Source organism: Rutilus rutilus (genome assembly GCF_951802725.1).
Source record: "Rutilus rutilus genome assembly, chromosome: 20".
NCBI classification, from domain to species: domain Eukaryota; kingdom Metazoa; phylum Chordata; class Actinopteri; order Cypriniformes; family Leuciscidae; genus Rutilus; species Rutilus rutilus.
Window position 1 is genome coordinate 6639440 of NC_140225.1, and position 21352 is coordinate 6660791.

The following is a 21352-nucleotide window of genomic DNA, read 5'->3' on the forward strand; positions in this document are numbered from 1 at the left end:
CAATGCACCTATTCAGTGACGTTTCAAGGTGAATCCCAGCTAGAAATCTGTTGTGAGTAGGCTACCTGGGTTTTTCGCAGCTCTACTCGTGTCCTATTTACGGGAAATGTATTAGTTAAGTCTTGTTGTTGAACCTGTCGGTGCAGTGCGTTTGCCAACTGTTTGTTTGTTTTAGGCAACACTATTTACCAGAAAAGATCATTGGAAGTGGCAGTGGCACACTTTGATAAGAAACTCGGATCTACCCAGATAGCAAAAAATATCGGCACGGCTTCTTTTTGCCGCTGGCCCCAAGCTGTCGGCTATAGGTGCGCCCCGCTGGCGGCGATGAAGCGTTTGCCGCCGAATACGTCACTCCCATTTCTTGCGAGATGCCGCCGGCGAACAGCCGCCGGGCCGCCGACTTCATTCTCTCTGGCGGTTGCCGCCGTCTAAATGAACCGCGGCCGGCTGGCGGCAAGCCGCTTTGAAATCGACCAGCCATGAGTGAAACTGACAGCATCTTAACTACTTTTCACATTTAAAGCGATTATAATTATTATGTGAATTATATCAATTTTTGTTGTTGCTCCAAAGCCATTAGGGGTTATAACAGATTTGACTCTGATTCCATGATAAGGTTTAGGAAATTACATTTAAATTACTTTGAAACTCTGAAGCGATAATATGTAAAATATATAGAATTATTTTATTCACTTAAGGTGACAATTCTTTACATTTCTTTGATTTATGCACAATTTGAGATGCACCAATAGACCAAACAGAATTCCTTTTGTAAAACTTACTTGGCAATAAATATCTTTCTGATTCTGATTCGTTTTTAAAATAAATATTTCATTCATGGTATGAACAATTTAGCAGAATACATGGATGAAGTTAGATTTTTCACCAATGCTTGAAATCAGTGAACAGTGAAAGACATCTGCAACTTGGCCAAAATCTTGGGTTTGCTTTATATTTTTTTTTATTAATTTGCAACCATGGTAATGTCTATGAGAAACATGAAAATCCCTGTTTTGACCTGAAGGATAAAGTGAAATATTTATAAATATTTTGTCTCTCTGTTACTCCAGGAAATTGTGGTTATGTCTTTCATTGTTTTACAAGCTCAATTTTTAATTTATTTTACCTTTTACATGTATAAGGGATTACTTTGCAGTTTGCAATTGCGAGTTTTGCGACCTGTACAAATGTTTAAGAAAGTGTTAAAGCACAAACAGAGAAGTACCTCCACCGGTCGAGAGGGGCAGCACCTAAAAAACTGAAGCAGATTTACTCGTCTCGTCACACGGTTTCAGTATTTGGAGAGAGGAAATATACGATCTTTTAAGTAAGTACATTTTTCCTTTTTGTGTAACGCAATATTACTATGTTCATTTTTGACATTGTTTTTAGTTCTTCTTCTTAAGATCTGTTCTTGCCTAACTAGTCAAGCTAAAGTAAGTTAGCCTTGTTTGCAAAGTTTCCGCCATGTTTCCGCCATAGCTAGGCTAACGTTACTTCGTTTCTTCCTGGCGTTGAGTTTTTTTTCTTCTTCTAAGTATGTTTAACTGTTATGTATGTTTATACAAGTGTGAGTACATGTGGTTTAAGATAGTATTGGTCAGTCGAATTAACTAACGTTACAGTTCCTGAACTACGGACAATTATTCTGCCGCCTACGTGGGAATGGTAACGTTAGCAAAATCTTCACGACAAGAAAGACTGATCAGTATAACTTGTGTTGTTTTCTAACTAAACATAATTATGCTGCTAGTCTAGATTAGTGTTCGCTACCACATGCTGTTTCACCTTTTTTACACTGAGTTCAAGCATGTTCTAACGTTACATGTTAAATGTATCTAGCCACAGTAGGTAGCCAAACTTTACATCTAGAAAGACTAGTTTAACTTTTGGTGTTTTCTTACAAAAATAACGATGTAGGTTGTTTATATGATTTTGTTTGTCTGAACATGGTTTTCTGTTGATCCACTTGTGAAAATTACTGCTTTTTCGAAGGGGTGAGCATTTTAATGTTGTTGATTTTGCCTGAAAAAAAATAATCAAAAAGTATACTTTATGCTAATGTGTCTTCTATTTTAGATGCTTCACATTGTTCAGTTTATCAACAAGGAGGATCTGCCATTTGCAGTGGTTCAGCAAGAGTGGCTCAGCGAAGGGCATGTGCCATTGGCAAAAAAGACAAAGGAACAATTTAGCCATCCGCTGCACACCTCCACACAGCACCTGGGAGAAACATCATTTTAAGTTCATGAAGGGAGCAGGTAAATGGGTCTGACTTGTACATTTGATTTTCCTTTATTTCATCTGTGTAATTTATTTGTCTGTTTATTGTGGATAACGGAATCTTTCATTCATTATTATTATTATCATCATCAAATTTCTGTTTCCCCTTTCTTAGAACCAGGTTTCTCCCCAGTAATCCAGAATCCGCCAAGAGTTTGAGTACAAGTAAGTGATGTTATTTGTGAAGTTTTTTTGTCTTGGAAACTATTGCTTCTATTTAAAGTTGGCATGAACTGGAAGTTACAAACGACTTTTCTCCAATGTTGTGACGTATTTCCAAGTGAAAGGGAATATTGAATAGAGGAGCAGGGTTTTACTCTAGCGCTCCTCCTCTCCATCTCTGCTTATAGCAGACTAATGGTTTGAGGGGAGTTGCCACGCCATTGCACATGACCGGAAGATAAGTCGTTTCGAGGGGGGAGGGAAGGGTAATGTATTTGATTAAATATTATAAGGGTACATGAATAAAAAAATAAAAAAAGAAGTGCACAGATGAATCATTTACATAAACACTACAATATTACATATAAAAATACAAATTGTAACATTTGATTTCATGCTGACTTTAAGATGATGAATCCTTTAATCATAATCTGTTTTTCACTAGGACACTTGATGGAATTCGCTGCAGCAGTTTCTGGATGAAAGGTGTTGAGGTGTGTTGTACATTCCATTAGCTTTGCACAGTTCAATTATTGTTTCATTACTGAATATGCAATACTCTGCATTGAAATGAAAGCTGTTATGTTTGCTCCCCCAGCTCATCAAGTACTAAGCTTTACTCCCCCGGCAGCAAATTTACCCTGGCAGCATATGGGTGAAAACTCTGGAGGTATGTAATACGTTGCGCTTAACTAAGTGTTACATTTAAGTCCAATTAATGAAATGTATGCAATAACTTCAAACATATTTTTACATGTCAATGATTATCAATAGGAGGGAGAAAGTCATTGCTCTATTGTTGGCCCTTGTACTCCAATGGCATCTCGTGTCAAGCATGAAGTTTTCAGCTGTGAAGGTATATTCTAGCCCTATGTCTTAATGTCCAGTGTTTTAACAGTATTGCAAATAGTGCCTTTAGTTGTTTGTTTTATTTTATTTTTTAAATGTAGAACCAAGCCCTGAGGGAAAGCAATGCACGAGCAGGTGAGAACTTGCACTGTTTCTTAAATTGTACTTCTTTGTGTGTGATGTAAGTCCAAAATTACCATATGCCTTTCATTTTGTAGCTTCGGATGACAGCGGCTTACTTCAAGAGCAGGTGAAGCAAGTTCAACAAACAATGTTGAAGACGTTTGCTTGCACTGGGCAATCAGGTACAACTTGCAAACAGCACCTGTGGTTGTTGGTTTAATTCCCACTGGGGCTACCTGTACATGTAGTAGACCTAGATATAAATGTCATAGTTTAGTAGTTGAGGGACCAGGACTGACTATTTTATTCTGGGAAACCCTGTAGGTGCAGATCAGACCCTTATGCTGTGACGTCTTGCAGAGTTTGGCGATGTTGTGTCTGTTGGAGTTATCCCTGTCAGGGGATCTGTTACTCCCCTACACACCCAGGAAGATTTGCCGTGTCTTGACAACAGTTTGAAGCAGGATAAAAAGCTCCAGGAACAATTTGTAAGTTTGCTGATTATAACGCCATATCTAAAAAGTAAAATTTAAGATTGTATACTGCATATATTACAGTCTGAATCCTTAGCCTTTCACAAGCTTCAGAGAAATGTAATTTGTAACACTTTTTTGGATTTTCAGCTTTGTGTAGGGGATAAAGCAAGTTTTAGAGACATGTTCCTTTAGACCATTGTTCAAAGTAAGTTGGATATTTTTTTAATTATATTTAAGTAGATGTGTATGGCGTCATGCAATTCAAATGAAATGACAGATCTGTATTTTCTAAATTAGCCATCCGGAAGAACCTGGCAACCCAGGATGCCACTGATGAAGCGGTCTAGGTTAATGTTTCGCGTTACCTGAAAGGAGCATCTGACCGTAAAGGCAGAAAAAGGCACCGCACAGCTGAGAGGGACCCACAGCCGACCACTTAGGCTGACTACTGACACCCTAGAATCACTGACAACTGGAATCCTTTCTTTATCTTGCAGTCAGTAACATCAAGACCCCTAAAGAAGTCAGAAGTGTCACACTATACTCACTAACTGTGGAAATTACTTTCTTTTTTTTCTTTTTTCAAATAATGCTTGTAAGTCCTTGTGCCACAGGTCAGCATTGCAGCTATAATGGTCTATTCTACTCCAGAGCTTTACTATAAATTACTACCACTTAACCTATTGTTAGAAATGGCTTGTAAATGTGATGTCATACTTTGATTTATTTGGTATCCTGCACATTATTTCGTATCAAGTATTCTCTTTACTTGTCATAATGTTTACAGGTAATTTTTTTCACCCTAGAGCTGTCCTCTTTATATGAACAATTATTGTAAGAGTTGTAATTTGCTTGTAAGGCTGTTTTTTGTTTGTTTGTTTTTTTACCAAAATTTAATAAGAAACCTGCATGTTAGTATATTGATTTATTTATTTTTCTGTTATGTTTCAGTGATCTGACACATCTTGTTTAAATGACAGTTAATGTACTTTGAAATGTGGAATAAAAATGCCAAATGGATATTTGTCTGGTTTGAGCAATCATTATTCTTGATAAACTGCATGCTATAAATATTAAATATTATATATAAATATATAGCCAGAATAAGCGGCGGCAGGTCGCTCGAAAATAGCGCTTGCCTCCAGCGGGCCGCGGAAGGGCCGCCTTAAATATAACGGCGGCGGGACGGCGGTTGGCCGGCGGGCCGGCCGCGGAACGAAGGCGGTAGGAAGGCGGCTGCCGCTTTTAAAAAGCGGCTGCCGCCGGCGGTGCGCCGTCCAACGTGTTTGCGATGTCGACATTCTGCCGCTTCTACTGCCGCCGGAGCGCCGACGGTGGTCCGCCGACTCATTGCTATCTGGGTAAGGTGAGTTCGTTTCACAGTGCAATGTTTACGAACATACTTATACATTAATATAAAGTGATAGCCTAACGGTCACGTTTGTATTAAGCGTGTTTTTAGTAGGCTACTGATCTTTAACATAGCCTACATCTATCTTCCGCGACCTTTAATCGCTGACATCTTGTAGGTAGCCTACCTGTAGCTGTGCCAATAACAGGTATAAGTGTCATAAAAGATTAAAGCACGATGTTACATTAATGTAATGAATAATTTTAACGAGATTCCATTGAGATAATGCCGAGCTGTGGTCCGTGAAACAAACTGAAAGGGTCGATACGTTTAGAAAGAAAGCGCGGTCTGTATTTTCGCTCTCTAAAGCACCAATCACTGACAGTGGTGTTGCTTTTGGTATTATAGCCTAAAGGAGACATTTCTTCCTAACTCAGAGATGATTTCTAAGAACCTGTCATCTTTTGGTGTAAGAAACATACGACATGCGCCCATTAAGCTACACTGAGAATTGTTAACCTACTTATAGCCTAATAATTTAAAGTTGGACAGGGTGATACTGTTAATTTGGGGAGCATATCAAATAATTTAAAGTTATCAGTTTATTATTAACTTCTACACCAATAATTTTTTTTAAATGGCAATGGAGTGCATTGTATAATACAGTGTTTACAGTAGTGCAGTGAAATGAAATTTAGCCTACTTCAGAATCTAATGTCGAAAATGAAGTCAGGAATGAAGATGAAAGACATTTTAAATATTGTTTAGGACTATTTAAAAATAAATTAAAAAACACTAGTTTAGTGACGTTTTATTTTAGTCACAATTTTATGTTTTAAAAAATGATCATGGACAGGAAAATTAGACAATACATGTTACGCACTTAACCAGCATTGCCTTAAAAAAATCTGGGCTTTGAATGTTCTTCCCAATATTTGTGCATTGCTTGTTTTTGCTTTTAACTAAGGTATAAGAGACATCCTAAGCTTTCCATAAAAGTGTAATGTCAGGTTAAGAGTGTCCTATTATTCACCCTATGTGTGGTTAATCTTTTAACTTTGGGACCTGTATTGTGATTATTTGAAATGAGTTTATATATGAGCTCATGTCTTTCTGTTGTTATGACAACATGTACGCCTTCTACATGATTCCAATCCAGAGAAAAAAAAAGTCATGTTGTCAGTAAACAAAAAAAAAATCATGATGTACCTGCTGATAGATTCAACTGTTCATTCTCACACTCGGCTCCAGTGGTCAACACTATCAAGCCTTGTATTGTTTTTTGGCACACTATTTAAACATTTCTTTAAAGTTCTTGATATATTTTCTTCAAGCTTGATCCGACTGACGCATGGTAAAATGGCAGAAACTGGAAAAGAAGAAGTAGATGGGGGAAATGAGGTTAATGACCCACCAGAATGGGGTGAGGACACAACAAAGGGTATGAAAAATGATGGAAAACAGATGGAAAGTCCGGTCAAGGAGAAGAGTCTTGGACTTATGAAGACGTTCAGAGCGAGTTTGAAAGCAGTCAGTCCTATGACATTGAAAAACAAAAGGTCGGAGAACACAGACAGCGACCAAAGCCAAATCTCAAATTCTCCGTTACGACCGCCGTCCTCTCCAAGTAAGTGTATCCATAATGTGATGAAAAAGTGTTGTTGTTTTTAAGTGACAATGTCTTCCCAAGGTCAAAGTTATAAGAGGAAAAGCAGAATATATATAGCACTGTAAACAGTGCTGGCTTAACTTGACTACTGGTAGGCAAAAGCAGCATTGTCTAGTAGTAGATCCTAATCATAAGGAACCATGTTAGCCTGTTAACTTGTATAACAGATAGTTGCAAATAAGGCTTTTTTATTTACTTTGGATTTGCTAAAACTCCTTGCATATTTCTCTTTTTCAGGCTTGAGCAGAGGATCTACCTTCCAATCTTCATTTCAGAGTCCCAAGGCAAAAAAAGCTTCTCTTTCCAGAACTAAGTCAGGTGACTTGTCTTTGCATGTCACTAGATTCACCTCTAGACAAGTGAAATATGTCATTACAGGATGTGTTGATAGTAAATGTAACAAACAATGCAGAAAGGCTTATTACATTATACCTTTTGGGAGATCTAGCCTTTACAATTATGTTTATTCCTAAAATTAATAGAACAGTCACAAGAACAAAAAATATGTCCTCCTGATCTTTATATCCTGTTTGTTCTATCATTAAGTTTTTTTTAAGATACATAAGGTACACAAAGACATTGTAAGTGTACATTTGAGATAGTAGATGATCAGATGTTTTCTTTGAACTATACATTTTTATTCATTAAAAGGGTCAAATTTAGGGTAAAATCATCTTTCATATTACATGGTCATGGTTTTTTTTTTTAAATTTTTTTGAACATTTGCTCAATTGAATGTTACACATAATGACATGAATCATCTCCAGTAACTGTTCATTTTATTCTCAGATTCTGCAATTGGAATAACAGGTACATTGGCAAAGAAGGGCGCATCGTTCAGGCAGAGTTTTAGTCTGAGTTCTAAAAAACAGAAACAGGAATCACTTCAACCTGTCACAGAGGCCATTTTATCTGAAGAGCAGAGATCGGATAGTGTGAAGAGCATAGACAGAGTGTTAGAGCTCAGAGACACCTATACTCTGCCTGAGATACCACATGTGCCTCTGTCAGGTGAGTGTTTATCACACAAGTATTGTGTGTCCCATCTAAATGTTTTACTAAATGTATATTTCATTTGCTAAAATATAGTAGGTCAAAAAAAACAAGTTGTTCATTACACTGTATGGGGGCTGGGGGCTACCCTTATGTTGTCTGGGTTCCTGTGAATTCAAGCAATGAATCTTCATTGATAAAAGTTCAGTTCATGTTCAGTCATGAATCTTGAATTGATAAGAGGTCAAAAACAACAACAAAAAAGATATTCACCATATCGTATATGGTGAATAGCCTGTCACACTGCACAACGCCCACCTAAGTTCAAAAGTTCTTTTGAACTTTCTATTCATCATAGCATCATGAAATAAAAATGTAAATAACTGTTTTCAACATTGATAATAATCATAAATGTTTCTTGAGCATCAAATCAGCATATTAGAATGATTTCTGAAGGATCATGTGACACTGAAGACTGCAGTAATGATGCTGAAAATTCAGCTTTGATCACAGGAATAAATTACACTTTACTGTATATTCACATAGAAAACAGTTGTTTTAAATTTGAATAATATTTCACAATATTACTGTTTTTGTTTGTATTTTTAATCAAATAAATGCAGCCTTGGTGAGCAGAAGATACTTCTTTTAAAAACATAAAAAAATCGTACTGACCCCAAACTTTTGAACGTTAGTGTATATATATATATATATATATATATATATATATATTTATCTGTAAAGTACTTCACATATGGCAACATTCCCCTGACCACATCATAAGATTATAATCAGAATCCCTTCAATTGCTAATCTATGGTAAACAGAGCATGATTGGGACATTTTTGGAAAGCATGAGCTAATCATGTTTAGATCTAGACAGAGGATCATTCCTGATTGAAATATAATAGCTGTTGATGCAAGTGTGTTAGCTCCTGTATTATGACACAACTCATGCAGTCATCCGTTTACTAATATTTAGCTTTTTCCCTCCTCTATTCTCCCTCTGTACTGTGATATTTGCTGCAGTAATGGAGATTAACAAACTGATAGAGACGGACGCTTTAGAGGATGCCTATGTGAATCTATTGTCTCTAAGTTTGGAGCTACAGCATGATCATCAAACTCTAGATCAAGAAGACTGTCCCATCGATCTAGTCCATAAAGAGAAAGACCTCAGTTTGCTCTATGGCACACTAAGAAAAAAAATGTCTATCATTGTACGCAACTCCAGTACTCTGCCCTTGCGCAATAAAGAGCAGCTGGTGTATGTTGCACAAATTATCCTGGAGGAAGAGAAGAGACAGGGAGAACCAGGAGCGATGCCGGGATGGAGGGAAGCATGGAGGGATGCGGTACGAGACGGGGTTCGAGACGCTCTGAAGAAAGTTCACCTGGACAGCCGCGAGCAGAACGCTTCCTGGTTGGCAGTGCATCTGGGGCTTCTGGGTAAAGCTATGGTGGAGGATTTGGAGAGAGTGAAGACTGAACTTTTGAGCTCATATCCAGAAGACTTTAAAGTGTTTGAAACCTATGTGTCCTGCCATCATGAGGCTGTTGGAGAGCATTTAAAGAGACTTCTGGAAAAGGTGACAGAGCTGAAAGATTACTACGCTCTTCTAGATTTCATTATTCATCGCTACCCAAGGTAGGTATTTCTACCATTAGATTTTGTTTTGGTAAATACAGCTGGCCAATATCACTTACAATTTTTTAGTTTTTTTTTGCTGTTGTTATTATTATTATTTAAGTCATGCTGTTCCAATCCTGTATTAATTACTCTTTTGATACACACAAGTAATTTTTTTTTAAAGAATATCCTGGCCTTTTGTTCCATATAATGAAAATGAATGGGGAACTCAAGTCTGGAAAGGACAAAAATGCACCATATATGTATCATAGAAGTACACCCAGTTCAGTAGCATTTATTTATGTTTTTGAAAGAAGTCTCTTAAGCTCAACAAGGCTGCATTTATGTAATATTATGAAATATTACAATTTAAAAGAACTGTTTTTTTATTCTAATATATTTTAAAATGTAATTTTTCCTTGTGATGAAAAAGATGCTTTTTAATCATCCTTACTCCAGTCTTCAGGAGATGGTCCTCACTGCAGAACACGAAATCCAGGGGGAGGAGTTGGATCCAGATCCAACTCCTCCCACCTTACATATACCTAAACCTACCCATCTCCACCCCCTGATCCCTAAACCCACCCCTAAACCTTCCAATCTCCACCCCTTAGATCTGGATCCAACTCCGCCCCCTGGATCTCGTGTTCTGCAGTGAGGTGCTACTGAAAGAATGGCATTTATTTGAAATAGATATCTTTTGTAACATTATAAATGCTTTTACTGTCACATTGCTGATGGGTCCTTGTTGATGATTAATTTCTTTCAGAAAAAAGAAAAAAAACAATCTTACTGATAATAAAACCTTTGAACAGTAGTGTATATTAAAGGTCTGTAGGTCAAACGTCAATTTCTGAAGCTGTGCAATACATTTTTATGACAATCTTTAGTCATTGTTCACTGGAACACCATATCCGAATTGACATCAGTGGCATTTAATCAAAGAATCATGATGTCGTTGATGTCAAACCTGATGTGGATTCACATAAGCCAATCAAAAGACTGATATACTGCGTCAACCAGAGGCTCTTCATATGATCTTTCAGAGCTTCAAACATCCACTTCACAAATCGCTAAAGGTCTAGTGGTCTCAATGTGTTTATAATGACCCAAAACTTCAGTTTGATAAATAGCTCATCGTGATTTATTCCAGTCCTCTTCAGACCTTATATGGATTCTCATGTGTGTACCAGTTGCTGAGATTCATTGTAAAGTTGGTTTCACAACCATACATTTAAAGGATGCGCCTTTAGAGTTGAGAGTCACGTGCACTATGACAGATTATGAGATGTAATGTAGACAGATTATAATCTATGATTATAGATGTGACTGTACTATTACTTCACGGATTATGATATGACTGTAACTAAAACTGTATTTAACTGCTGTTTCCATAGTGAGAAGATAATGGGAAGCTGCTCTCTGCAGCCAGAGCTGAAGGAAGATCAGAGAGTGCTTCCGCTGGACAAAGACTTCCTTAACCTGATTAAAGTTAAATACTGCAGTCGTTTACAGGTAGCATACAAGCACATCTGTCATCTGAGATAATGCTAGTAGCTAACAGTCTGAATTCAGTGTCCACTCATGTCCTTTTAACAGGTTGACATAAGAACATCACTTGACAGAATTATTCAGTTGGAGAATGAGGAAATGTGGACAGAAAAGAGGAAACCAAACATTGATGAGGGAATCTACAGCTCACACATTGACATGGACATCTGGACGGTGAGCCTGCACTTTCATAAGTAGCTCGCCTTCCCTCAGATTTAAATGGAAGTCAAATTATGGCAGTAATAATTATTAATAGGAAGTCCTTTGATTTCCCATTTAAATGGCCACAGTCACAGTGGGAATGTGTTTACCAATAGAGGGCAGTATAGGACCTTTTTCTTAACTTATAGTGGCCCCAAAACTAATTCAAACAGTTGAGCTACACTTAAAAATGTATTAGTGATATTACACACCAAGTGGCATTTATTTTAAAGAAAGATAACACAATCTATTAATTTGCTAGTAAATAATTTCACACAAAGAACTTTGTTCAGTTTTAAGTGATAAAAAAATAGGTATAGTTATGAAACAAAACAAAACAGTTTGACACTTAAATGTTAAATGTTAGTGAAACAAGTTCATAGGTAAAGGGATAAATCCTAATTTTTATCCAAAAATTAAAATTCTGTTAATTTAAATAAAATCTGTTCATGTATTGAGCAAGCGAATATCTTCACATGCCTTGGATTAAACTGCTCAATTCATATGGGTTCATTTTACAGTGCCTTTTTAACCGTTTTGGATCTTCTAAGTTTTGGTTACCTGTAGGACTACTTTCAGTGGAGGGACAGAAAAACATTAAACTTATAAGGTCTTGTATGTTTGGAACAACATGAGGGTGATTCAATAATGTCAGCATTTTGCATTTTGAGTAATGTGCTACATGTTATATGTTATAATATATATTGTTCTATAATTATAAATTCTATCATAATTTGTTTGCAAATGCCACTTGGATTAAAAAAATGTGTTCCTAGTTCGGTGACATTCAGACATTTTTAAGTGGTTTAAGTGTCCAAATGTTTTTGGTCTCACTGTTATTATAAAACAGCACAAAAAAAAAAAAAAAAAAATACATTTATGTTTTCTTTCCCAGAATTTTCAAGGGCATGTACAAGGATCCAGAAGAATTGATGTGAACCTTGAGCAGAAGGTTGTCCGATCCTGTTTGGAGGAACTGAAGACCTTTCCTAAAAGGTTTGTGATAAAGAACTAACATGCTGACTGAAAGTATGTTTTGAAAGTAAGCTCTGAAAGCTTCTGTAGTATGTATTTTATGTGCAGAGAAACTGATTTTTTTTTTTAATTCACTTAACAGATGTTATATCTTTATTTGCTGATTTGACAGTTATTATTGGATTAAAAAAGGTGACCATAGTGTCATTCTGTGTCAACTCACCCAGAAGTCCCTGACTGAAATGTAGATTTAAAAAAAAATTGAGCCAGAATACAGGGGGTTAAAATGACTAGAAAGATTGCAGCATCAGTAGGTCTATTAGTTAAATTGGGAAACAGCACTTTTTGTGTTGTGTTGTATTTTTTTGCCTGAAGTTTACATGCAAACTTTGGGCAAAAATCACAAAAAGTGTTTTTTTCCTATTTTTGAACTGTCACCATTGGCATATAAAGAAACAAAGATTGCTAAAGTCAACATATTTAACTAATGGACCTACCAATCTCTGTGTAAAAATAAAAATGATGCTGTCACCTTTGTATAGTCATTTTTACCCCCCTGTAATCTGGCTCCAAATCTCCAAATTCTCTTTCTATTCATGTGGCTTTCTCATAGACTTGATTAAAACCACATCCCATTAAATACATTCCCATATTTAACCCATTCCCTCAATGATAACTGACAAATCATGTTATCTTAGATAAACATTTTTATTTTTATTTCTCGGGATCACTGACTTTCGTTATTTGTCTCTGAAGGTTTGAGTCAGCGTTTGTTGAGTGGAGCAGTCCTCTGTCTAACTCATCTCTCTGGGCAGAGTATCACATCAGCTACATCAACAGCTTTAGTGCCCTAAAGTAGGTCATTTACACAACATACAACCCAAAAGTAAATTGTAATTTTCATTGAAACAATTTTGTTGTTGTTTGTTTGAGAGGAGTAGAAATAATATATAACTTTATAAGTCTAGTTTCAAATTTAATAGTATCTCTTCAGAAAGATTATGTGAATACAAAGCCAAGGGTTGGAGAAAGCTATTTGTTTACTTTCACATTCATCTCAATGGCAGAATGTTCATTCCAGCTTTTGTTTGCCTGTCATCACTCAGTTCAGAAACCAACTGTTTTTAAGCTAAAGAAGAAGTCTTAAATGCCATTAAGCCATGAAAAAAAATTATAATAACACATAACAGAATCACGTGATTTCCAGGAATTCATGTTGCATCAGGGAGCTGGCAGGGGAAGTCCTTGACACTGGGGAATGTTAATTGCGATGGAAACCCCTAGATGTGTGTGGCTAAAACTTAAACCACTAAAAGTCATTTTAGTTCTAACTAAAAAAGGATCTAAAATTAAGAGATTTTAGATAGAAATGAGTTATTGATGATTTCTTAAATATTATAAAGCAGAAAATACTGTATCAAGGTGTTCATTATTATGACCTAAATTCATCCTCTTGTGTGCTTTGTTGTTAGCTGAAAAGGCAACCAGAATCCCTTAAGCTTATAAACTGTCAAGTCAAGTCAAGTCAAGTATATTTGTATAGCGCTTTTCACAATACAGATTGTATCAAAGCAGCTTCACAGTATTAAATTAAAATAATACAACAAGGTTTGTTTCTAGTGGAATTTATTGATTGATAAAATTAAATTAAATATCCCCAGAATATCCCCAACTGAGCAAGCCAAAGGCAACAGTGGCAAGGAACCGAAAAACTCCATCAAGTGACCTAATGGTGTCCTAAAACTCCATCAGGTGACCCAATGGAGAAAAAAAAAACCTTGGGAGAACCCAGGCTCAGTCGGGGGCCAGTTCTCCTCTGGCATTTATTAACTAGAGGCCGGATTGTAATTTGAACTGTAAGATTAAAAATATTATATGAATGCCTGGCTGAAGAGATGCGACTTTAATCTAGTTTTAAACTGGGAGAGCGAGTCTGAGCAACGAACACTATCAGGAAGGCTATTCCAGAGTTTAGGAGCTAAATGTGAAAATGCTCTCCCTCCTTTGGTGGTTCTGGATATCCTAGGTATGACCAAAAGCCTTGAATTTAGTGATCTTAAAGAGCGCGATGGATTATAGGGCGATAGAAGATCCGTTAAATAGACTGGAGCTAAGCCGTTTAGGGCTTTATAAGTCAGTAGCAATACCTTGTAATTAATACGGAACTTTATAGGTAACCAATGCAGTGATGATAAAATCGGTGTTATATGATCATATTTTCTTGATCTAGTAAGAACTCTAGCGGCTGCATTTTGGACTAACTGTAGCTTGTTTATTGAGGATGCAGGACAACCAGCTAATAAAGCATTACAGTAATCTAGTCTCGAGGTCATGAATGCATGAACTAACTTTTCTGCATCAGAAACTGATAGCATATTACGTAGCTTAGCAATGTTTCTAAGGTGGAAAAAGGCAGTTTTTGTAACATATGAAATATGATTTTCGAAAGACAGGTTGCAGTCGAGTATAACACCCAGGTCTTTTACTGTAGAGGATAAAGTAACAGGACATCCTACGATGTTAAAGTTGTATTGCGAGAGGTTTTGTGGGCGGTTTTTTGAACCGATGATTAGTAGGCCTACCTCTGTTTTGTCTGGATTTGTAACCCAATCCGTTTGTCAAATGTTCAAAAGTTTGGGGTCAGTACGTTTTTTTTTATAAATAAATACTTGTATTTAGCAAGGATGCATGAAATTGATCAAAAGTGACAGAAAAGACTTTTTACCAAAAAAAAAAAATTTTGTTGAACACTTGAACACAAAAAATACATGTTGTTCTATTGAACTTTGTATCTAGCAGAGAATCCTGAAAAAAAAGCATAATAGAAGGATTTCTGAAGGATCATGTGACATAGGGCTGGGCGATATGACCAAAAAAAAAAAAATCACGATAATTTTTTTTATATCAGTCGATATCGATAATTATCACGATAAAAGTCAAATCTTTATTTCTTTCAAGTTTAAAGGCAGATTTTTGCTCCTAAGTGAAAGTTGTAGAAACCAGAGCGTTAATTGTGGTTTTAAACTACTCTTTATTGTCAGAACATATCATGACAAACACTTGCCACACAGGTGAACATTTCACAAATCTGAGGTAGAACATTCAAACATTTGTCATTTTTCCTTAACAAAATAAATATCTTTATTGGACAATTCATTTCTTAGTTTCTGCATGTGCTCATTTTTATTTGGTAAAATGTAATATTCTGACTGTTGAGTTTTATTAAACTTAACCATTGGTCATCCAGTATCATGCATCATGGTAACCTCACTATCATGGCAAAATGTAACTTTATGGTTTCTATGGTATTTGTATGAAATACATTATTAAATACTGTAATTACATTCCATCAGTCCTTTAATACATCGTATACATTAATAATATAATACAATTCAATATGTATATCCCACATTTCATGGTGCAGTTAATATTACTAGGCTAACGTTACAGTAAATCCATGGTAAATGATGGGAATTTGTAGACGGAAAAGCCTTCTGCGCACAGTGTTTCTCCTGTTTGTCAGATGCATTTAAACTGGTTTAAATCACTGAGACATTGTGTTCTTCGCTGAATTCAAGCGCTTCTCACTGGATCTCGTGACCTTGACCGAGACCGATCAGAGTAAACGCATCTGCTCTAGTGAGCTCGCGCTGCGCTGCCGTTTGGACTTTGAGCTGAGCGGATAAATGGTCCGTGTGGCGCGCGGTTCAAATGAGTTTCGTTCCGCTTTTGGCGCATAAACATTATCGAACATTTATCAAACTCTTGATATCGTTTTATCGAGAAAAATTATATCGCGATAATAATTATCGTTATCGTTTTATCGCCCAGCCCGTGACATCATGTGACTGGAGTAATGATGCTGAAAATTCAGCTGTGCCATCACAGGAATAAATTACAATTTATTCCATAAATTATTATTGGAAACAGTTATTTGAAGTTCTAATAAAATTTCACAATATTAATGTATTTTAAATGTATCCTTGATGAGCACAAGAGACTTCAAAAACTACAAAATCTCAGACCTTTAATGACCTCCCAGAACGCAGGATAAAAGAGCCACAGTGGCTTCCCCGATTTCAGCAGCTTCGATTTTTATTACAGATATTTTGCGGCAATTCCCCAGGAAGTCACGATTTTGTTCTCTTGAACACATGTGATGGAATGCTTTATTCACAAGTGTTTTATGTAATATTCCAGTTTTGTGCACAAGATAAATTCACAACTTTGGATGGAAACATAGCTAATGTAGCAAGATAGATTAGAAAATGTTCTTATGTGGGTGTAAAGAGCAAAATACAAACTGCATACAGACAAAACCCACATTTTATAAACGTTTTAGATTGTTCTCTTTTGGACAGCTGACATTACAAGTGCTGAAAAGCAATTATAATTTCAATATTTTTTCTCCAGGGAGCACATGGAGAGCTTTAAGGACAGCTGCCCGATTCCGCTAGAGCTGGTTCGAAAGGAAATAGATGGACTGACCACCAAATTGAGTCAATCTGTGCTGGAGCACTTCAAAACGGATGTCAAGGTGTGAGCTTCTGAAGCACACATCGTTAACAATACTTGTCAAACAATGGCAATTGTTTGAGATACACACCAGATATATTTAAGAACCATTCAGACAACAGGCAAACTGACTTGATGTTGACCTTCTATGAACTACTTGTTTATTTCAATACAAACATTAATATAAAACACTATATTGTGCAGAATTCTAAAAGTCGGTAAATAAATCCCTGAATTCAGTCATAGTGTCTGTGAATATGCATCTGGATCTATTTTTGCTAGTAGAGTGAGTGAATATTAAGAGCTTCTGTTTGTAGCCTTTCCTCAGGAGACAAATGACAGGAAAATGGTTTTCATTTGATGAGGACTTTTCACAGCTGATCGAAAGAACCAAGAATCTTTCTGAACAGACCAAGTACATGAGCCCAAAACCTAAACAGGTGAGACTTCGACCAGTTTTTTTCAAGTACACAAACAATACACTCTTGACCGCGTGCAACTGTTTACACTGCCCGTCAATTTAATACACATCTTCATGTATCTATTGTGAAATCTTTTCTCTGCTTTCTCCTGTTTATGCATCTTTTTATGCAACTTTAAGGTCTTTGTGAATGAAGCTCACATTTTTGTGGTGAAAGAATATGTTTCTCAGCTGATGAAGAATAACTACTCGTGCAAAAACAGGAAGAATGAGACGGCTGCCATTAAGATTGCAAATCAGTGGGAGGAACTGAAGGAGATTTTCCAAGAAATGGTACAATCCCCATAATGCAACTTATATATAACAATAAATAATAATTTCTTCATGCTTTAAAATAGCTAGAATATAACTCTACACCCTTGCTTCATTTAATGTATGCGGACCCATGAATATGCAAATTATCCCCGCCTCCACTCAATCTCAGCTCGGACTACCTGATCCACTCGGTCAACTTTACTGTAGTAAACGCTTCATGGTGGCAAGTGTAAATACTGGTTTAATTCAGCCATATACTGTATATTTGAACCAGAAACTGATTCAGAAGAAGTGGAAGGGTGAATTATACAGGGTTGTCTGAAGTCGATGTATCAGAATGGTAATGCATTTTATGTATTGCTCTCTTCGTCGGACATAACGGTAATTGATATGATTAGCTTTTGGCTTGACTACGTTTTCGAACAGCTAATAATGTGTTGCTAATGTTACACAAACCATGTTTCAGACAGCTGCCTTCTAAACATCAGTATCATTAGAAACGCTTTGAACAACTCAGAATGACAAGTTCATCATAACATCGTAATATACATCATATACATAATTCACCCGCTATAAATGTACCAGATTTTTCATATCATCAGAAAAATATACTCAGCAATGGTTTTGACTGATAAATTTGCGCATGGTTTGTCTTAAAAAATAAATAAAAACACCACATAGACATATAAAAACAACATTAAAAACTAGATTTTCGCTACAAAAGGTTTTTTAAACATGCTAACATATTCCTTCCTGCATCATTCTCTGTATAGAATTCGACCTCAGAATGGCTCCATCCAGTCGGGGACCAGCTGAGCAAGATCATTGGGTGCAAAAAAAGTGATGTAAAACATAACCTACAGCCACTGGTTGAAAACTATCCAGACATCAGGTGCGAGTCATATTAAGTGCTGCAGATAACGTTTACAATTTAACAAACAATAATTTTACTTTGATTCAACGAATGTTTCGCCCATTCCAGAAGGAGCCATCTCTCAGCTGTGCTGTACTTCCGAGGAATTATAAGAGGCAGGGAAAGGCATATTATACTACAGCGACTGGCAGAGCTGAAAGAGAGCATTGGGAATGCTGGGAATAAAGAGCATGCTCTCTTTAATCAGATTGAAGCAGCAGTTAACACAGACTGCCTGCCTGGTACAACCTTCTCCTGTCTGTCCTTCATCATGCCAAACAGCTAATCCAAAGACACTTCATTTTATTTTAAGTGGGAATAATGGTTGCACTGTTTGATAGCGACAGTATGCCTTAAAATATGAGCGATAAGGAATGTTTTCCTGCCTTTGTGAATAATTTATAGTCTTGTATTCTAACAAGATGATTTGGTAAATGTGTTTCACTATTATCATGTGGAATTTTGTGGAATCATTGTGGATGACACTTTAAATCTAATCAGACCATATTATATGCTTTGTAAAAAAAAAAAAAGTAAAAAGTAAAAAAAAAAAGCCATTGGCGATGATAATGTGATATTTGTATATTCCACATCTTAGTTGAGAAACTTTCTCATAAGTGCATGCCGGTAGTGTTTTTAATAGTCCTACACAAACAATTAAAAGCTCAAACTCAGATCAGGTAAAACTGTTTTTTTGTATTTCTTCTTAAACATGCTTCTCCATTTTTAAAGGGGCTATGTGTAGTTTTTCTACTAAAATGAATCCTTTTTTTTTATTGCCTGTGTGTTTTTTTATTTTTTATTTTTTTATTTAAGCTTAAGCAGATACAGGCATTAACCATTAATGTTCCGAGAGCCTATCGTGATCTGCAGCTGCTCAGGACTAGATATATAGGATAAGTGGCATTAAGCGTCAGGAGGTTACAGTTTTTTTGCTAAGGAGGTGTTTGTTTAGTCTCTTCTTGAAGGCCTGAACATTCTTTGAGGTGATTTCACCTACTACAGTACAGGGGAGGCAGTTCCAAGTTGTTACAGCCGAATGAAGAAAGCTCCTCCCCAAGCATTTGGTGTTGGACTTGGGGAGTTTTAGGGCGTGACTTGGTCGTGCTCTCCGGGTGGTTCGGCAAAGGAGATCAGGTGGGGGTAGCAGAGCTTTGAGATCCTCTGGACAGTTTTCAGTGTGCATTTTGAAAAGCACAGTTGTTGCTGCAACAGTTCTACGATGGCTGAGCTGGCTGATTGCATATTTCCTTAGGGCAGTGTCCTCATCCTCCCCAGTGATTTTCAGTGCCTTTTTCTGGATGTTGTCAAGCTGCCCAAGGGTGGTCTGTGATGCGTTCATCCAGGCAAGGCATGAGTACTCCATGGTACTCCTGACTTGTGCCTTGTAGACATTGGCCCTACCTTTGACATCAAGCTTGTTGGCCAACCTACGCAGAGCTCCAAGACGCTGTCCAGCACGCTTGCAGATGTTTGACAGGTGATTAGTCCATAGCAACTTCTTATCGATACATAGTCCCAGAATATTCAACTGCTCAAAAAGGTCAATTCTGGTTGCCCCCCAAAAAAGGTCCGGGCAGGATGGAGGCCTCTTTCTCAACAGAACCGTAGCCTTGCATTTGCTAGGCTCGAACGTGACCTTCCAGGTATCAGCCCACCTGCAAATATTCTCCAGATCTTTATTTAGGGATGCTGCCACATTGGGACCATTAAGTGTCATTACCGGGGCATAAATGGTGGAATCATCCGCATATAGAAAAATGCTATTATCGCACTGTTCTACAACATCGTCTATGAAGATGGAGAATAATAGCGGGCCGAGAATGGATCCCTGGGGCACCGAGGTTGTTGATTGATTGAGGTGATGAGGACTGACCAGAGAGCACGACCTGGATGGACCTTCCTTCCAGGTAGTTCTGTAGCCAAGAATGTAATGGCCCAGTTATGCCTTTAGCAGAAAGCTTATCCAGAAGGCCGTTGTGCCAAACCTGGTCGAACGCTCCTTTAATGTCTAGTGCAACAATGTACACCTCACCTCCTTTGTCTAAGATGTTGTTCCACGTCTGCGACGAAACTGTAAGGAGGTCTGCTGTGCCGTGGTTCGGTTTAAATCCATACTGTTTATTAGAAATTTGTTTATGGCGGAAGAGGTAGCCCTGGAGCTGTTTATGAACTGAGGATTCCATCACTTTGCTAAGGACTGAGAGGAGGGATATGGGACGATAATTTGTTGGGTCTGATTTTGAGTCTCTTTTATGTATTAGTATCACTCTGGCGTTTTTCCATTGTTTGGGGAACACGCCATGTGAGAAGAGAAGTTGAAAGAGACGACTGAGGGGGCTGGCCAATTCTGCTGCACATTCTCTAAGGACTTTTGTTGGTATTTCATCAGGTCCCGTTGCCTTTGCTGGGTCAAGGTTGCGAAGAATGTTTCTAATTTGCGAAGAATGTTTCTAATCAGCTTGTGTGAAGGGGTTGTAATCTCACATTAAAATGATCCACTTGGCGGGTTTTGCTATTACCTCTGAAAGCAAGTATTCCTATTTCTATGTGAAGGCTCCGGTTCAGATTTACAGCGAAATCCAGTGACGTGACTGAGACCTGCATGCGCGCTCCCGAGCCTCTCGCCTCGTCTACTGACTTTGCACTCAACAGCGACGACACTGCAACTTATGACATGGAGTCTGCTAACACTAAGAAACGACCTGCTCCCAGCACAACACAGACTCAACACAAACTCCACAATGATAAAAATCAGTTTTATCTGCTGAAGCTCGTCAGGCCAAACGTGTATTGGATCAACTTCGGACGAAAAACATGGATCAACATCGGCAGGGCTTTTGAATCATGGAGAAACCTCCGCTTTGTTTTGTCCCTGAGTTTCCAGCATGTTGTGTGATGCTTTTTCCGGTGTGTTGCGTC

General features: G+C 37.3%; 2 protein-coding genes across 7 annotated transcripts; both read left to right on the forward strand.

The window, feature by feature from the left end:
• Positions 1-1232: 1232 nt before the first annotated feature.
• On the forward strand, positions 1233-4916 carry LOC311279217 (uncharacterized protein). Of its 6 annotated transcripts, none has more exons than XR_014625534.1 (11): positions 1233-1330; positions 2083-2264; positions 2402-2451; positions 2894-2942; positions 3047-3118; positions 3223-3304; positions 3399-3432; positions 3516-3602; positions 3745-3908; positions 4044-4101; positions 4194-4916. XR_014625534.1 is itself a non-coding variant. In XM_084390548.1 (11 exons), exons 6-10 carry the CDS (start codon positions 3284-3286, stop codon positions 4086-4088), a joined length of 315 nt encoding a protein of 104 aa, XP_084246674.1. In that variant the 5' UTR covers positions 1233-1330; positions 2083-2264; positions 2402-2451; positions 2894-2942; positions 3047-3118; positions 3223-3283; the 3' UTR covers positions 4089-4101; positions 4194-4916. The 6 variants fall into 6 exon arrangements, 2 of the variants coding, with proteins under 2 accessions (XP_084246674.1, XP_084246675.1); XM_084390548.1 differs by having other exon boundaries at positions 3781-3908; XR_014625537.1 differs by lacking the exon at positions 1233-1330 and adding an exon at positions 1478-1540.
• Positions 4917-5005: 89 nt separating this feature from the next.
• Positions 5006-19211, forward strand: exoc3l4 (exocyst complex component 3-like 4). Its single transcript, XM_084390547.1, has 14 exons — positions 5006-5257; positions 6582-6874; positions 7154-7234; positions 7706-7927; positions 8939-9557; positions 10937-11054; positions 11139-11264; positions 12187-12287; positions 13023-13121; positions 16680-16803; positions 17099-17221; positions 17383-17535; positions 18291-18409; positions 18500-19211. Exons 2-14 carry the CDS (start codon positions 6607-6609, stop codon positions 18714-18716), a joined length of 2370 nt encoding a protein of 789 aa, XP_084246673.1. The 5' UTR covers positions 5006-5257; positions 6582-6606; the 3' UTR covers positions 18717-19211.
• Positions 19212-21352: the final 2141 nt, after the last annotated feature.

Bases quoted from the DNA above. Each gene is read 5' to 3' on its own strand.
- LOC311279217 (XM_084390548.1), top strand. From the start codon at position 3,284: ATGAAGTTTTCAGCTGTGAAG. The intron at 3,433-3,515 runs GTGAGAACTTGC...TTCATTTTGTAG, and splicing joins GGAAAGCAATGCACGAGCAG to CTTCGGATGACAGCGGCTTA. The intron at 3,603-3,780 runs GTACAACTTGCA...GACGTCTTGCAG, and splicing joins TGCTTGCACTGGGCAATCAG to AGTTTGGCGATGTTGTGTCT.
- exoc3l4 (XM_084390547.1), top strand. From the start codon at position 6,607: ATGGCAGAAACTGGAAAAGAAGAAGTAGATGGGGGAAATGAGGTTAAT. The intron at 6,875-7,153 runs GTAAGTGTATCC...TCTCTTTTTCAG, and splicing joins ACGACCGCCGTCCTCTCCAA to GCTTGAGCAGAGGATCTACC. The intron at 12,288-13,022 runs GTTTGTGATAAA...TTGTCTCTGAAG, and splicing joins CTGAAGACCTTTCCTAAAAG to GTTTGAGTCAGCGTTTGTTG.